At 47.3% G+C, this 16605-nt stretch overlaps 1 protein-coding gene across 1 annotated transcript in view; it reads left to right on the forward strand.

Moving 5' to 3' along the window:
* Positions 1–14241, forward strand: part of OGA (O-GlcNAcase) — a 46486-nt gene extending 32245 nt beyond the window's left edge. The window contains exons 13-16 of the mRNA XM_069754066.1: positions 3258–3346; positions 12560–12752; positions 13031–13190; positions 13393–14241. Of these exons, the coding sequence (XP_069610167.1) occupies positions 3258–3346; positions 12560–12752; positions 13031–13190; positions 13393–13529 (579 nt within the window). The 3' untranslated portion in view covers positions 13530–14241. The remainder of the gene's footprint in view (positions 1–3257; positions 3347–12559; positions 12753–13030; positions 13191–13392) is intronic.
* Positions 14242–16605: the final 2364 nt, after the last annotated feature.

Consider the following 16605-nt stretch of genomic DNA (forward strand, 5'->3'; position numbering starts at 1 on the left):
GATGATCGGGAGTTTTTCCTGGCTTGGGAAGAGGGACTATAGTCGCTTGTAACATTTCTTCTCGTATTTTGCCTGTTTCAAATATATTTTGGAAGACTAATAATAGATGTGGGGACAATATTTGGTTGAATAACTTCAAGTATTCATTAGTTATACCATCCGGTCCTGGGGATTTATTATTTTTTGTTGCCTGAATGGTTTGTTGGATTTCTTTTTGGCTTATAGGTTGATTTATTGCCATCAATTTATCCTCTGGGATTTGGGGTAAAGATATGCTATTCAGGAAATTATTAATTAGCTCAGCGTTGGGTTGTGGGATAAGGTTGTCGGTCTTGAGATTATAGAGTGAGGAGTAATATCTTGCGAAAGTATTCGCAATTTCTTTAGGGTTGTATATTTTGTTCTTTTGATCATCTTGTATGTGAGCTATTTTTTGCTTTGTTAATCTCGCTTTAATCTTATTGGCAAGTATTTTACTCGCCTTATTCCCCTGCCAATAATATTTAGCTTTATTCCTCCTCAAATTATGCTCATATTTATATTGGAATAGCTGATATAGTTCGTATCTTGCCTTTTGTAGTTTCCTATATACCGTGGGTGATGGGCTATGTTTATGGATGTTTTCCATTGTTGCTATATTTTTATTGAGCTCTTCTATTTGTCGCATTCTCAATTTTTTGTGTTGCGCTGCTATCTGTATTAGCCGCCCTCTTATATAGGCCTTGTGGGCGCACCACACTGTGGTCGGGGATATGTCAGGGGTACTATTGATATCAAAAAATTCCTGGAGAAGGTCGTTAAGTTGGGATTTAATATTATCTGAGGCTATTAAGAAGTTATTAATTCTCCACGGAGAATAAGTTAAATTATTGTACGTCTCTTTAATTTGGCATGTTACAGGAGCGTGGTCCGACCAGGTTATGTTCCCAATTTTTGCTGATTGTATATTTTGTAGGAGCCATTTATCCACTACTATTAGATCTATTCTTGAATATACTTTATGTGGGTGGGAGTAATATGTATAATCCCTTTCAGAAGCATGAAGGACCCTCCACGTGTCATACAATTCTTCTGATATAAGACACTGGGACAGCGCATGGGATTGGGACTTTTTCTTTGAGCACCAAGATTTGTCTATGTTGGGGATCGGGACGAGGTTAAAATCTCCACAGATTAGCAGGGATCCTTGTTTTATTTTGGATAATTTAGTTATGAGGTCTTTAATAAAAGTGATTTGACCTGTATTGGGTGCATATATAGATGCAATTGTATACACCTTGTTATTGATGCTACATATCAATATTACATATCTGCCTTCATCATCCAGAACGCTATCAACAAGCTGGAACGCTACAGTGTCTTTTATTGCAATCGCTACCCCTCTCTTCTTTTTCGCCGCATATGACACATAGATATGGGGGTAATTTTTATGTTGTAGTCTATGGGTATCATCACGATTTAAATGAGTTTCTTGGACACATAGTATGTCCGCTTTGAGTGCCTGGGCTTCCTTCCATAATAACGATCTCTTGAAAGGGCTGTTTAGGCCTTTCACATTAATGCTAGATATTTGAAATACCATCAGTTACAAAAAAGAAAAAAAAATTCAATCAGTCACCAGATACAGGATAATAATAAGGGAAACAAAGGGGTTAAAGTAATTAACAACAACCAGAACAAGTACAACTTGTACAACTCAGAGTCCGGTTCTATGTGAACCAACTGGATAGTCGTTCCTATCCAGTATTAAAGGGGGGGAGAGAATAGAAAAAACGAAAGCAATATTCTCATGCCCCTTCAACCTGCCAGCCAGGCAAAAAAATAACAGTGTGGTGTCCTGGCATAGGCACACAGGGGATACATATGGTAACAGAGTACTTGCGTGAGAATCAGGTCCATTCTTTGTTCAGTGTCGGGGGTCTTTTCTTTAGTGGGGAGCTGGTATCTTCATCCACTGATGTCAGGGACCATTCCTGGAGCAGGGTCATGGCCTCTCTGGGAGACGCAAGGACGTGTGAAGTTCCGTTTTTCGTCACGATGAGCTTTACTGGATATCCCCACTTGTAGACAATACTGTTGTCCCGTAGAATCTTGGTTGCGGATGAGAATTCTCGCCTCCTGTTCAGGGTTGTCGCAGACAAGTCGGTGAACACCAGAATGTTCCGGAATCTTTCTGGAAGTTCTTGCTTTGCTGACGCTGACTTGGTCACTGCCTCCTTGAAATGGTAGAAGTGCAGCCTGGCTATCACGTCTCGCGGTGCGGAGCTGGGAGCAGACTTTGGTTTGGGGATCCGATGTGCCCTGTCAATCAGCAGGTCCCTCTGTTCTGCTGACGGCACCAGAATTGTGAAGAAGTCCATTAGAAACTCCTTTAGTGTATCCGCTGACACACTCTCAGGGATTCCTCTGAAACGTAGGTTATTGCGCCTGGATCGGTCTTCTAGGTCTGCAAGCTTCAGTTTTAGGGCCATGATTTCTTCGTCCGCTTCATTATGCGCGTCTACTAGTTGGTTGTGCGCCGTAGTATATTCCTCCAGTTTGCCCTCTATGTGTGAGGTTCTGTCGCCAATCTGCGTTATTTCTTTATGTAGCTCAGTGAAAGCCGTTGTGATATCAGTATGAATGGCTTGCTTCAGGTCTCCCAGCAGGGATTTGAGTGTGGCTACAGTGACAGGGGCAGAATTGGAGTCTGTAATAGGAGAGTCTGAGGAGACGGTCAGGGCTGTGTTTAGTGGCTGTAAATCTTCAGGCTCTGAACCTTCAGCATTCCTAGCAGGGGGGAAAAGCAGGGACTGCAGCGTTGGTGAATAGCTCTGTGTGCTCAGGGATCTTTCAGTTTTGCTGGGAGTTTGGGGCTGGTAGAGTGATTCACTGTGCAGCTCTGACCTTTGCTTCACACTGCCATCACTCCTGCTGCTGCCGGCGGCCGCGTGGTGAGAGTTGCGGTCGCCATCTTGGATCCAACTACCCATCGCTTCAAAGACCTGGACCCTGCTGGGCGCCTGCCCCCTCCTTCTCCCTCGCTTCATTCCTGGAGTGCACCACCGCCTGGCTTATCTTATCTTCAGATCTGACCTCCTCCGGTCACCTCACTGTGCTTTGGGCCGCTTATGATAGCTGGTGGTTAGGGAGCTCGAGCCTCGCACGTCCGCTCAGCTCCACATCCGGTCACGCCCCCAAGAAAGACTATTTAGAAAATTGCTTAATAATAAAAAGAAATCTGGTGATATGTAATTTTCTATATATTTCATTTCTAGGTGTCTGTTTACAAGATTTGTAGAGAAATGTATGACGATGCAATGGACGATCTGCCATTTGAGAGCCAACCTGACTTGATAGGAGACAAGTAAGTGTCATTTATTATTTTTGGAGATGTCTCTGTTCTTTTATGTCATAATGTGCAGCTGAGCGGCGGATCTACTCGGTATATGCAGCGGTGGAGTCCCTCAAACGCTGCCTGCTGACGGACTTCAAGTATGTGATGCTCGGTCAAACTTGCCTGTGGCAAGTAACAGGTGTGGGTAATATGAAAATCACACCTGAAACCAGATAAAAAGGGGAGAAGTTGACTCAATCTTTCGTATATGTGTCACACTAAGCATGGAGACCAGAAAGAGGAGCAGAGAACTGTATGAAGACTTGAGAACCAAAATTGATGAAAAATATCAACAATCTCAAGGTTACAAGGCCATCTCCAGAGAACTTGATATTCCTTTGTCCACGGTGCGCAGCATAATCAAGAAATTTACAACCCATGGCCCTGTAGCTAATGTCACTGGATATGAATGGCAGAGAAAAATTGATAAAATTCCAGCTATCCTGCAGGCTCAGGGTGCATCAGTGTCAGTGCAAATTATCCATCAACATTTGAATGAAATGGTATGGCAGGAGACCCAGGAGGACTCCACTGCTGACAGACATAAAAAAGCTAGACTGCAGTTTGCCAAAATATACGTGAGTAAGCCAAAATCCTTCTGGGAAAGAGTCTTGTGGACAGATGAGACCAAGATAGAGCATTTTGGTAAAGCACATCATTCTACTGTTTACTGAAAACTGAATGTGGCCTACAAAGAAAAAAAACAAAGTACCTACAGTCAAATATGGTGGAGGTTCACAGATATTTTGGGGGTTTTCTGCCTCTGGCACTGAATGCCTTGACTGTGTGCAAGGCATCATGAAATATGAAGATTACCAAAGGATTTTGGGTGGCAATGTAGTGCCCAGAGTCAGAAAGCTGGGTTTGGGTCCTAGGTCGTGGGTTTTCCAGCAAGACAAAGACCCCAAACATACTTCAAGAAAGACCAAGAAATGGATGAAACACAGCGCTGGAGAGTTCTGAAGTGGCAGCAATGAGTCAAGATCTAAATCCCATTGATCACCTGTGGAGAGATCTTAAAATTGCTGTTGTGAGAAGGCGCCTTCACATATGAGCGACCTGGAGCAGTCTGCAAATGAAGAGTGCTCCAAAATTCCAACTATGAGGTGTAAAAAGCTTGTTGATGGTTATAGGAAGCGATTGATTAGTTATTTATTCCAAAGGATGTGCAACCAAATAGAGTTGAGAGTGCCGACAATTTTGTCCGGCCCATTTTGGGGGTTTTATGTGAAATTATGTCCAATTAGCCTTTTTTTTTTTCTCCGTGTTTTTTTTGTTTTGTTTTTTTGTGCTGTTCCAATACACACAAATGAAGTAAACATGTGAATAACAAAACAAGTTTAATTGAAATAATTTTCTGGAAGTAATACTTCATTTTCTGGAACAATTTACAGGGTGCCAACACTTTCGGCCACAAGAAAGGAAAAGATAGTTGAACCCAAATTGAGGAAAGTAAAATATTATACATTAAATGACCCTTTTTTGGGGTTTCGATTTTTTTTTTTTTTTTTTTTTTACTCCCCACTTTTCAGACCAAATAACCAGATGAATTAATTCTCCAGACAGTTTTGGTGGATACCTAATATGGGTATTTTCTTTTCTACATAATTTTGTCTACCAATAGATTATAACAGACCTCTGGGGTACAGCTGCTTTTTTTCACTGCTAATGGGGGAAACATGTCACTGGCAGTCCTAACGTGAGTCTAAGAACTCAGCTGTGCTATGCCGGCCAGGCGTTTGGCAATCTGGGTCCTGCAGAAGCATCGACGGCACAAATGCTTCCTACACTGTATAGCGCCCACTGAGTACTATTCAGCCAGCACAATACAAAAAAGAAATGGCTATAAACTGCTTGTCTTCCTCCCAGGTCCTGAATGTGTCTGACCGCCAGAGACCCGACCTGCTGCTGCTAGATTGCAGGAGCTTTAATCCTGTGCTGTAAATTTACAATAGCGCAGAGTTAAAGCCCAGGACCACGCACTGTAAATCTTCAGCACTCTGTCATTTCAAGTGTAAGTCCCTACATAGCCCTTGTTAGGGTTTTTTTTTTTTTTAAATCAGATATTTTTAATTAAACCATAAATATTGCACATAAACAATAAAAGGAATACTTTGTTATCAGCAATATACCAGTGTACAATACTTGTTTTTTTTTTTAAAAAAAGGAAAACATATTTAGTCCCAAACCAAACTCCCACCGCCCTTCCCCCCCCCCTCTAGAGACCTGTCAAGAGTCGACCCCCCCCTACTTTGTCATATATAAAAGTACAAGAAAAGGAAGATGATTTGTCAATAAACCTCCCAATGGAGCACAAGGTCTTTTAAATCACATTGATTCAAGCCACGGGTTCCACAGCCTGTCAAAGAGGTCCGCCTTGCTCCTCCTAACGTAGATACTCCTCTCCAAAGCAATGATATGGTCCACTTGCTTCATAAAGTCTCTCCTTGTTGGTGGCTCTTCTCTAATCCAGAATTTGGCGATCAACTTTCGCGCGATAAATAACAGTCTGGCAATAACCACTTTATACATCTTATCAGTTATGATCTCCTCAACATAGCCCAAAACGCATAGCAGGGGATCACGCGGCACAGTGCAACCATATGCCAGTCCCACTTTATTCAGCACCACCACCCAGAAGGAGGACAACCTGGGGCACTGCCATAACATATGAAGGATGCCCGCATCGGACTGCGAGCATCTGGGGCATTCTGAACTAGATCTCAATCCGGCTTTGAATAACATATCCGGAGTTCTATATGCCCTATGAATAACAAATAATTGTGATAGCCTCCCAGGCTCGCTCATTGATATTTTGGGCACATAGTCCAGTACTGATTCCCAATGATCATTATCAATTGCCCCAAGGTCCGCCTCCCATTTCGCCCTTGCTCTAATAGGGTGTTCCTCCAAGAAAGAGAACAAAAGGAATTCATATATTCCCGAGATCACCCCCTTCGTGCCACCCCCTACAAGGATAAAATCTAGCATTAGGTCCACCTGTATTTCAACGGGTCCTCTCCTACACTGTGCCCGATGCGCATGTGAAAGACGGCGGTATTGAAACAACTCAGAGTCCGGTAGTAAAAACTCCTCCTGCAATGCCTCAAAATCTCTAATTCTGCCCTGATGTAGAATCTGGCCCATCCGAGAGATGCCTGCCTCCCTCCAATTATGAAATCCCTCCATCTGTCTAAACTCCTGTAGGACAGAGTTATTCCAAATGGGTGAGAATCTAGTGAGTGCGTGCACACCCCTAATCCCCTTAACTTTGTCCCTTGTTAGGGTTTGACCAGTTTATAGACCATTTTCTATAATGCTCCCAACTTATATATTCTGACCTAAGCAGTCATAACTCCCCCATTGTTTATCCCTTTGCAGCAGTTTACGTCCCCTCTTCCCACCTACAGCTTGGATTTATATGTGTGACTTTTCACTTTCTCCTACGCCTCATTGGGGGACACAAGACCATGGGTGTTATGCTGCTGCCACTAGGAGGACACTAAGTAAACAAAAAAATTAACTCCTCTGCAGTGTACATCCCTTCACTGGCTACAATTTCACCAGTTCTTGCTTAGTGTCTGTAGGAGGCACTTGGGTCTGATCAGACCCCAACTTTATTGTTTTAATTTTTATTTTTTATTTTATTTTTTACTCAACGGAGTGAAGGGGGCGACGGGTTCCTTTTTTATAGGGCCCGTTCTCCCCCGAACCAGCAACAGGCGAGCACGGCGAGTATACCTCCCCGTCCCTCTCCTGCAACGCTGGAACACGCCAATCTTTACTGGGGCGACGGTTTCCATATGGCCCCGATCTCCCTTCCCCCCTGCTGGACGGCGAGCACACAGAGCCCGCTCTGATGTGCCTCTCCGCGGGCCCTACAGACTAGGCCCACTCTATGGCGTTATATAAAGGCTATTCCAGCGCCCTGCATCCGACAGGCAAGAGGCTCTGAGGCCGCACCAGCGTTACCTGAAGAGGCTCCAGACTGTGAGTGGAACGCAGGTGACAGGGGGACCGCCGACCGGAGGGCACTGTAAGTACAGCATCCCTCCTGCCCCCCGAAGCTCTAGAAAGGCACCGGCGATAATGCGGGAGTCCCTGGGGAGAGGCGCCGGTGGTCGGTGGTCTGCGGTGTTAGCGAAGGCAAGGCTCCTTGCGGCCGCAGCACATCGCCGGGCAGGCCAAAAATTTAGTCCCCAGCTTTTCAGCTGGGGTAGACCGCATGTGGGCAGATCCCTCCCACGGCCGTAACTCCACCCCCTATATCGGCGCTTCTCGTCTGGGACAAGAGGCGCCCTGCAGATCTCGGGGGCCATATTGTTTTCACTCTCTGCAAGGAGCCCACGCGTCCACCGGCACTCCTGCAACTGCCTCGGCTAATTCCTCCCCGGGGACACAGACACAGGACCGTGGGTAAGCTGCTTAAGAAAGCTTAACCCCTTCCCTGCGTATACTGCCCGCTCTGTCTTTAAGGACACTATGTCTCAATCCAAGGAGACAAAAAATGGTAACAAGAAATGTTTTTCACTGTATGTGCCACTTGCAATACGGCCCTGCCCCGAGCTCACACTAACTCTTTGTGTGCGGATTGTGTCCCGGCCTCCGTGCAGCCGCCTTCCGCCGATACCGATGCCGCCGACCCTGTGGTGCCTAGTCTCCCTCAGTGGGCAGCCTCTCTGTCACGTTCTATGGATTCTCTAGTCAGGGCGGTTGACTCCCTTCGGGGCCCTCCTTCAGGTCAGTCCGCGGTGGATTCGGGCGACGGTACGGATCCGCCCACCAGCAGGGGGCGTACTCTTCCTTCTCCTTCTCGGGGTTCCAGAAAACGGGTCCATGTTTCACCCCCTGTCCATGGGCCAGTTGGTTTTTCTTCGTCGACAGCCTCCGCCTCCCGATCCCCTTCTCCAGACAACGATTCTGAATATGAGTCCGACGACCCCTGCGTTCAGGATTTCTCCCCCTCCCAAGAGACGCTCGACTCTCTCATCGAGGCGGTCAACCAGACCCTGAAGGTGACCGAGGAATCCGCATCCGCGCCTGAACACGTGGTGTCGTTCAAAAAGACAAAACGTGTACAGAAGGTTTTTGTCACTCATCCTGAGTTCAAGGAAATTGTACAAAAACATAGAGATCGTCCTGATAAACGCTTCATGGGTCAAAAGCCCATAGAGGCCAAATATCCTTTTTCTCAGGAGCTAATCAAGGACTGGCTGCAGTCCCCCTCAGTCGACCCTGCTGTGTCACATCTCGCTTCTAAAACCATCCTGTCCCTGTCAGACGGCTCCTCGGTTAAGAACCCCTCTGACCACCAGATTGATTATCTGGCTCGCTCCGTCTTCGAGGCCACAGGAGCCTCTCTTCCCTTCCTTCGCTGCCTCCTGGGTGGCTAAGGCTATGGTCGCTTGGGCCGAGACTCTTTCCACGACCATGCAAGCTAGCGACTTACCCCCAGAAGCGATCAACCTAGCTAACCAGATAGCCAAGGCCGGGGACTTCGTAGTCAACGCCTCAATAGACGCGGCCAATTGCGCTGCACAGGCAGCCGCGAATGCAATCTCCATTAGAAGAGCCCTGTGGCTCAGGGATTGGCGAGCAGATTCGGCCTCCAAGCGCTCTTTGACATCTCTGCCCTACCAGACTGGTCGTTTGGAGAAAAACTAGACCAAATGATCTCGGATGCCACCGGGGGAAAAAGTAAATTTCTTCCCCAACAAAAGCCTAACCGGCCGTTTCGGTATCAACAACAATCCCGATTTTGGCCTTTTCGTAACAATACCAACTGGTCCTCCTCTCCCTCTACCTCCGCATCAGGGCAAGGCCCGCGCGGTGGCTGTAATTGGAAACCCAGACCGAGACCACCCGGGTCTAAGGGATCCACATCTCATAAATCCTCCACGCAATGACTCCTTGCGTCTTCCGGGGAGTACCAACAGGGTAGGAGGGCGTTTACTTTTCTTCCGCCAGGCCTGGCTCTCAGTCGTTTCCGACAAGTGGGTCAGGGAACTGGTGTCCACCGGATGCAATATAGAATTTTCTCTACCCCCCCAGCAGCTCTTCTTCAGGCCATATGGGCACTTCAAGGGGACGGAGTCATCATTCCGGTTCCCCTAGACCAAAGGTTCAAAGGGTTCTACTCGAACCTATTCGTGGTCCCAAAGAAGGACGGATCGTTCCGTCCGATCCTGGACCTGAAACTGCTAAACAAATTTGTAAAAATCCGTCACTTCAGGATGGAATCCCTCCGATCTGTGGTCGCGTCCATGGAAAAAGGAGAATTCCTGGCGTCCATAGACATCAAGGATGCTTACCTCCACATCCCAATTTTTCCTCCGCATCAACAGTTCCTTGCCTTTCGGTCTCGCCACCGCCCCCAGAGTCTTCACGAAGGTCATGGCGGCTGCCATGGCCATTCTTCATTCCAGGGGAGTGGTGGTACTTCCGTACCTGGATGACCTACTGATAAAAGGTCCTTCTTTCCCAGCCTGCGCAGAGTCCGTCGCTCTCACGGTGGATATTCTTTCTCGCCTGGGTTGGAAGTTAAACTTCGAAAAATCCTCTCCAATTCCGTCCCAGCGGATCTCTTTTCTTGGGATGACTCTAGACACTTCTCGCGGTCTGGTCATCCTCCCTCAAGACAAGGCCTTGGCCTTGCAGCAGGGAGCTCAGAGTCTTTCCCGTCCAGTCTCCCATTCCATCCGATTCAGCATGCGCATCCTCGGGCAGATGGTAGCAGCCATGGAAGCGGTTCCATTTGCGCAATTTCACCTCCGTCCCCTTCAGCATGCGCTTCTGTCGGCGTGGGACGGCAACCCGTCCTCCCTCGACCGCCGCTTCTTCCTGCCCCCACGGGTCAGAAAGACCCTCAGGTGGTGGACGTTGAAGTCCTCCCTAACTCAGGGAAGATCTTTTCTTCTTGTGTGGTGGCTGGTGGTGACCACCGATGCCAGCCTCATAGGCTGGGGGGCGGTTTTCAACCATCACACAGCTCAGGGGCGGTGGTCCTCTCGAGAGTCTCGCCTTCCCATCAATCTCCTGGAGATACGAGCTATCAGACTTGCATTGTTCCAGTTCCACCACCTTCTGGCGGGTCAGCCAGTCAGAATCCAATCCGACAACGCCACTGCCGTGGCGTACATCAACCGTCAAGGGGGAACCCGCAGCAAGACGGCTATGCTCGAGGTGTCCCACATCCTGCACTGGGCGGAATCCAATCATTCTCCCATCTCAGCGATCCACATTCCATGTGTGGAGAATTGGGCGGTGGACTTCCTCAGCTTCCAGGGTCTCGCCTCGGGCGAGTGGTCTTTTCACCCAGAGGTTTTCCAGCAGATCTGTCGTCGCTGGGGGACCCCGGATGTGGATCTCATGGCATCCAGGTTGAACAACAAGGTTCCACAGTTCCTTGCACGGTCTCTCGACCCACAGGCCATCGGAGTAGACGCCCTGGTCCTGCCTTTGCACCAATTCCGCCTCCCGTACATTTTTTCCCCCTCTTCCCCTGCTGCTGAGGGTCATCAAGAAGATCAGGGCAGAGGGGGTACCAGTGATTCTCGTCGCTCCGGACTGGCCTCGCCGGGCATGGTACGCGGAACTGGTTCAGCTGGTCGCCGACTTCCCCTGGCGTCTTCCAGATCGCGTGGATCTTCTCTCTCAGGGCCCGATTTACCACCAGAACTCAGGAGTCCTGTCTTTGACGGCCTGGCCGTTGAATCCTGTATTCTAGGCCAAGCGGGTTTCACTCCCAAGGTGTCTTCCACCATGATCAGGGCTAGGAAACCTGTTTCCATGCGCAGTTACCACCGTACTTGGCGAATTTTCTTCTCATGGTGCGACACACAGGGACAATCTCCTCTGGTATTTTCTATCCCTGCCATATTGGATTTTCTTCAGTCTGGACTAGAGTCGGGTCTTGCCCTTAGTTCTCTAAAAGGTCAGGTTTCGGCTTTGTCAGTCTTTTTCCAGCGAAAGATTGCCAATAGATTGCCGGTGAAGACTTTGTTCCAGGGAGTCTCCCATGTGGCGCCTCCCTACAAGATGCCCTTGGATCCGTGGGATCTCAATTTAGTTCTCGGAGCTCTCCAAGAGTCTCCCTTCGAACCGCTACAGGACGTTTCCCTGACCTTCCTCTCCTGGAAGGTAGTTTTCCTAGTGGCCATTACGTCCATCAGACGGGTTCGTTTCTAATTTTTCATCTGGACAAGGCAGTATTGAGGACCTCTCCCGCTTTTCTGCCAAAGGTCATTTCTTCTTTTCACCTCAATGAGGAGATTGTTCTGCCTTCGTTCTGTCCGGCGCCAGTCCATCGCATTGAAAAAGCTCTGCACACTCTTGATGGGGTAAGGGCTCTTCGTCGGTACGTCTCGTGGACGGCTCCTTTCCACACGTCGGATGTCCTGTTTGTACTCCCAGAGGGACCACGGAGGGGTTCTCCCGCTTCCAAAGCTACTCTAGCCAAATGGAGTCGGTCGGCTATTCAAGAATCCTATCGTGCCAAGGGTGTTCCTATCCCAGCAGGGATCAAGGCCCATTCTACTCAGTCGGTGGGCGCCTCGTGGGCCATTCGGCACCAGGCGTCTGCACAGCAGGTCTGCAAGGCTGCGACATGGTCCAGTTTGCACACTTTTACCAAACATTACCACATTCATTCTCTCTCTTCTGCAGACGCCGCCCTTGGCAGGCGCATTCTGCAAGCGGCAGTTCCTTAGCTGTCAGCCAGTGGTACATGGGGTATTGTCATATTGCTTCCCACCCAGGGACTGCTTTTGTACGTCCCATGGTCCTGTGTGCCCCAATGAGGCGTAGGAGAAAAGGAGATTTTTGTGTACTCACCGTAAAATCCTTTTCTCTGAGCCACTCATTGGGGGACACAGCACCCACCCTGTTAGCCTGTTGGCTTGTTGTTACTTCTTGGTTTTTGACATAGTAGGAGCATGAACAAATGACAAACTGCTTTACTACCGAACTGGTGAAATTGTAGCCAGTGAAGGGGTGTATACTGCAGAGGAGGAGTTAATTTTTTTGTTTACTTAGTGTCCTCCTAGTGGCAGCAGCATAACACCCATGGTCCTGTGTCCCCCAATGAGTGGCTCGGAGAAAAGGATTTTACGGTGAGTACACAAAAATCTCCATTTCCAACTCTAGCTCTGATCCCTTTCTGACGCTTCTCGTTTTGTCTTCTAGGCTTGTCGGAGGACTTCTGTCTCACAGCCTCGACTACTGTTTTGTTCTGGAAGACGAGGACGGGATATGCGGCTATGCTGTGGGCACAGCGGACGTGACGCCATATCTGACAAAATGCAAACATTCCTGGATACCTTTCATGCAGGAGAAATATACCAAACCCAAAGCGGACAAAGAGCTTTCTGCGGCGGAGGTACAGCGCCCCGATATCAGCCCTATAGATGTAGAGACCACGTGTGTGACAGTGCAGGGGGTGGGGACACCTAGCCTAGTGATTGATGAGACCCCCGGTATCTACCATCTAACCAAGGTCTTCATGTTTTTCTGCTGTATTCATTATCCTTAGAATAAATGAGCGAAGATAGGACCAAAGCTGGGGAGGAAGGGGCAATTTTCTTTTACAGATTTATCTTGGTGCCGACAGTCTTTTATCTTATTTTTCCTATTTTTTTTTTCCCCTCTTTCATTTAGAAAATAATGCTCAGTTTTCACGAGGAGCAAGACATCTTACCCGATACATTCCTTGCTAATTTCCCTTCTTTAATAAAAGTGGATATTCACAAGAAAGTGACGGATCCCAGCGTAGCGAAGGGCATGATGGCGTGTCTGCTGTCTTCTCTGAAAGCCAATGGTAAGTAGTCTGTGGACGGGAGGCCGTACTGCGCTGCGAGGCTTTGATAACTGGCCCCCATCATACCTGACAAAGCAAAATATTAGAAAACCTGCAAGTTTCTGTTTTGTTTTTTCTTTGTTTGTTTTTTTTGTAGGGTGACGGTGTCCATATCCTAGCACTATGGTGCAGGGCTGATGTTTCTTCTTTTTCCAATTCTTAGGTTCACGCGGCGCTTTCTGCGAGGTGAGACCAGACGATAAACGCATCCTGGATTTCTACAGTAAGCTCGGCTGCTTCGAAATTGCCAAAATGGAAGGATTCCCTAAGGATTTAGTTATTCTGGGAAGAACCCTATAGAGACTATTCCTGTGGAAAGAAAAATAAGCTACCAGATCAGATTGCATCATGGTTAATCGTGCAAGATGGCGGCCGGTTTGCCGACAGGTCGCCTGGACTCTTCCTATGCATAAAACAACGTGACGAGTGGACGGCTTTAAAAAAAAAAAAAAAAAATTAGAAAAAAAGTTTTCACGGGAAATGTCTGTAAATTTTCTGTTGGTCGTTTGCATGGGCGCTCACCCTCGGGGCGGCACGGCCTCCATGACGCGCCTGGTTTGTTTTTGTCATTCTGATTTCATGTCCTGATATTTGGTTGCCTTCTCCCGATTGTTGGCGGATGTCACTGGATCTCTTTTTTTCTTCCTCCCTGGAGAAATCCACGTTGCCAATACTTTTTTTTTAAATTTGCTTTCTGTAAGCCGGAGTGAAGGTGACGATATTGATAGCACTTGGTATATGGGAGGGTAGGACACAAGTGCCCAGCATGTGAATACGACGGAGCCTCCACATTTCAGAGGAAGAAGGGGGCCTAAGACGAGCTAAGGAGGCTTACAACGCGGAGAAGCGGAGCCTTTCTGTAAATGTTCCTGTAGAGATCTGTATGTACAGTCTGTGATTACCACGTTATGTCTTTTGTACATTATACTTTTTTGTTTCTTTTTACAAGTTCTGATCCGGCATGGTTCACGAAATACGATATGGTAAAACACGCATAAGTGCTTCAACTGCACCGTCTTGTTTTTTTTTTTCCCCCTCTTTCCACGGCTCATCCTGGTTTTCACATTTCAGTTTAGGATTCTGAAAATTTTAGGCATGGGGACACATGCTATAATGGTGCCATTTGCTTATCCCATTCATTCCTGCTTTTACACCCTGGGCCGCTCACAGACTGATATGTAAAGAGTTAGAAAAGCACTTGCGATACTTTCTGTACATTAACATTGTCTCTACGCATGCAAGGCAATGAGGACACACCGGGGGAAGAAGTAATGTCGGTAAATCACCTGACCCTCCGACTTTAGATGTGACATCTGTGGGCGATCATAGGCAGCAGGGGCTCAGAGCCGGGATGCTGCAGTCATCACGCTGGTCGGTCTTTAGACAGATTTCCCAGGAGAAGTGGCTGACGTGAGCGCTTACATTCATGCCGACTTTCATCAATGGGGAGTGGTGTTTTTTTGTTGGTGCTTTTATAGCGTATTTTTTGGACGCACATTATATTACCAAACACTTTTTCAAAAGTTCAAAGTGAATTCAAGAGGCACAGTAAACAATCGGCTCTACTTTTAAAGGGACAATCTGGGCTTTTTAATGTATGGTCTGTCGTTAGGATAACAAATGGTGCCCGTTTCTGGTACGGCAGATCGTTCCTGTTCAGGCCATAATCTACAAATCCCTTTGATAATCTGCACACTGTAGTGATGTACGGTAGAGTCATGACTCCTTTCATTTTCTAGCAGGGAAGCCTTGCATGAGTCCTTTCACCATTCATAGCCACGCAGGTCCTTAGTCCGTGGCTGCTGGAGAAGACCACCGAAAGCTTCAATCTGAAGGAGCTTCTTTTGATTAGTCAGCCCCTCGCTATGTCATAAGGACGTCACGGGACGTACTAAGGGGAAGCAGGTCGGAGGATAATCGCAGGGCCGGCAGTGGCTTCTGACCCAGGGTCCTGCGAGTCTTTTTGCCCACCTCTATTTGCGACCTATTGGTATGGGGAGGTCTGAGCACAAATTTCTATCCTCCGTCTGTGCTTATGAAGTAGGTGCTGAGTTTTGTCTCCATTAGCGTGTCTGTTCCTTATGCTCATATTGCCTTTATTTTGGATTTTTTTCCTCCCCCTTTGCATGCTGTTGGCTGGTAGCGCTGTTAGGCCATCTGTGGACTCTGGGTGTGAGGGCTATGACCACGTTTGTGACCAGGCATGTATAATTACTGCGAATGCTGTGTCTATAATATGAACCTTTATTATAAAGAACAAACATTTTCTCTTACATCGACCTCAGACCTTGGAGTGGTTTTTATTTTTTCTGAACAGGTGTGATCCAGTGCGATAAAACTGAGAGTAGCGGCAGGTTCAACCAAAACGCAGCCATGATCCTAGGTCTCGAGAAGGCTTCACTTAACCCTCAGATGTCCACAGAGCTTTTAAATGGTTACCGTCATTTTAGCAAACTTGCATCAGTCAGTAGTACTTTTGTTATCTATCTTATCATCAGGGAAATCTTCTGCTTTCCCCATGTATGAGCCATTTCTTCTCCCCTTGCCTATTTCTCATCGTTCCCTATGAAACTCAGCTAAAATCTGTCTTGGTCGAAACAAGATGGACTGTTAGTTTAGGGAGGGATTGGATTACAGCTGCCGATAGAAGTCTTTCAAGAGGGAAGAAAAGAGGAGGCGCACAGATTGGTGCTACTTTCTAATTAAGATTTTAGCTCACCTCCCAGAGCTGGAGTCACAGCCACAAAGCTCAGTACTGCTGTTATAACATCCTTTATGCTGTCTCTGCTACAAAGACAGGTGCGCAGGAACAGTTTGTGTCTGTGTATGGGAGATGACATGGCAGATAGTCCCCATCCACCTTCTCAGACAACTGGAAATTGCAGAATACAAGTCATATATTGGCCTCCAGAAATGGGGACGCATGGTCACCAGTGGAAGCAGTGAAGAAATGGTTTCCAAATTTTGGGTCTATAAAAGCCTTTTTTTTTTTTTATGCGGGCAGCCAACCTGACCGAACTAAAATACCGGTCTGCGTCTGAAACTAGATTTCCCATGGTCATCTCCCCAGCTCAATCGCTTTTGATACAAGACGTACAGATTTTGGCCGGACCAGTTGACTAATGCATCTGATGGACCAAGAACAAAAGGGACATTTTGGATTTTAATATTCTTGATCCTGTGGCTCCAGACGTCTGGCAGTGGCTCATTCCCTTCTACTCCTTCAGTGAGACGTGCCTCTCCGAGTCTATGGGGGGGATGAGGAGGAATAGCGGTCAGTCCAATGTGTATAACCTCCCCATAAAAGACTATAAACACTATAGCGCTAAAATCGTAAAGTGTCGGGGAATATATAGGCGCTATAGAAATGAACAAA

The sequence above is a fragment of the Ranitomeya imitator genome, chromosome 2, assembly GCF_032444005.1.
Source record: "Ranitomeya imitator isolate aRanImi1 chromosome 2, aRanImi1.pri, whole genome shotgun sequence".
In the NCBI taxonomy this organism is placed as follows: Eukaryota; Metazoa; Chordata; class Amphibia; order Anura; family Dendrobatidae; genus Ranitomeya; species Ranitomeya imitator.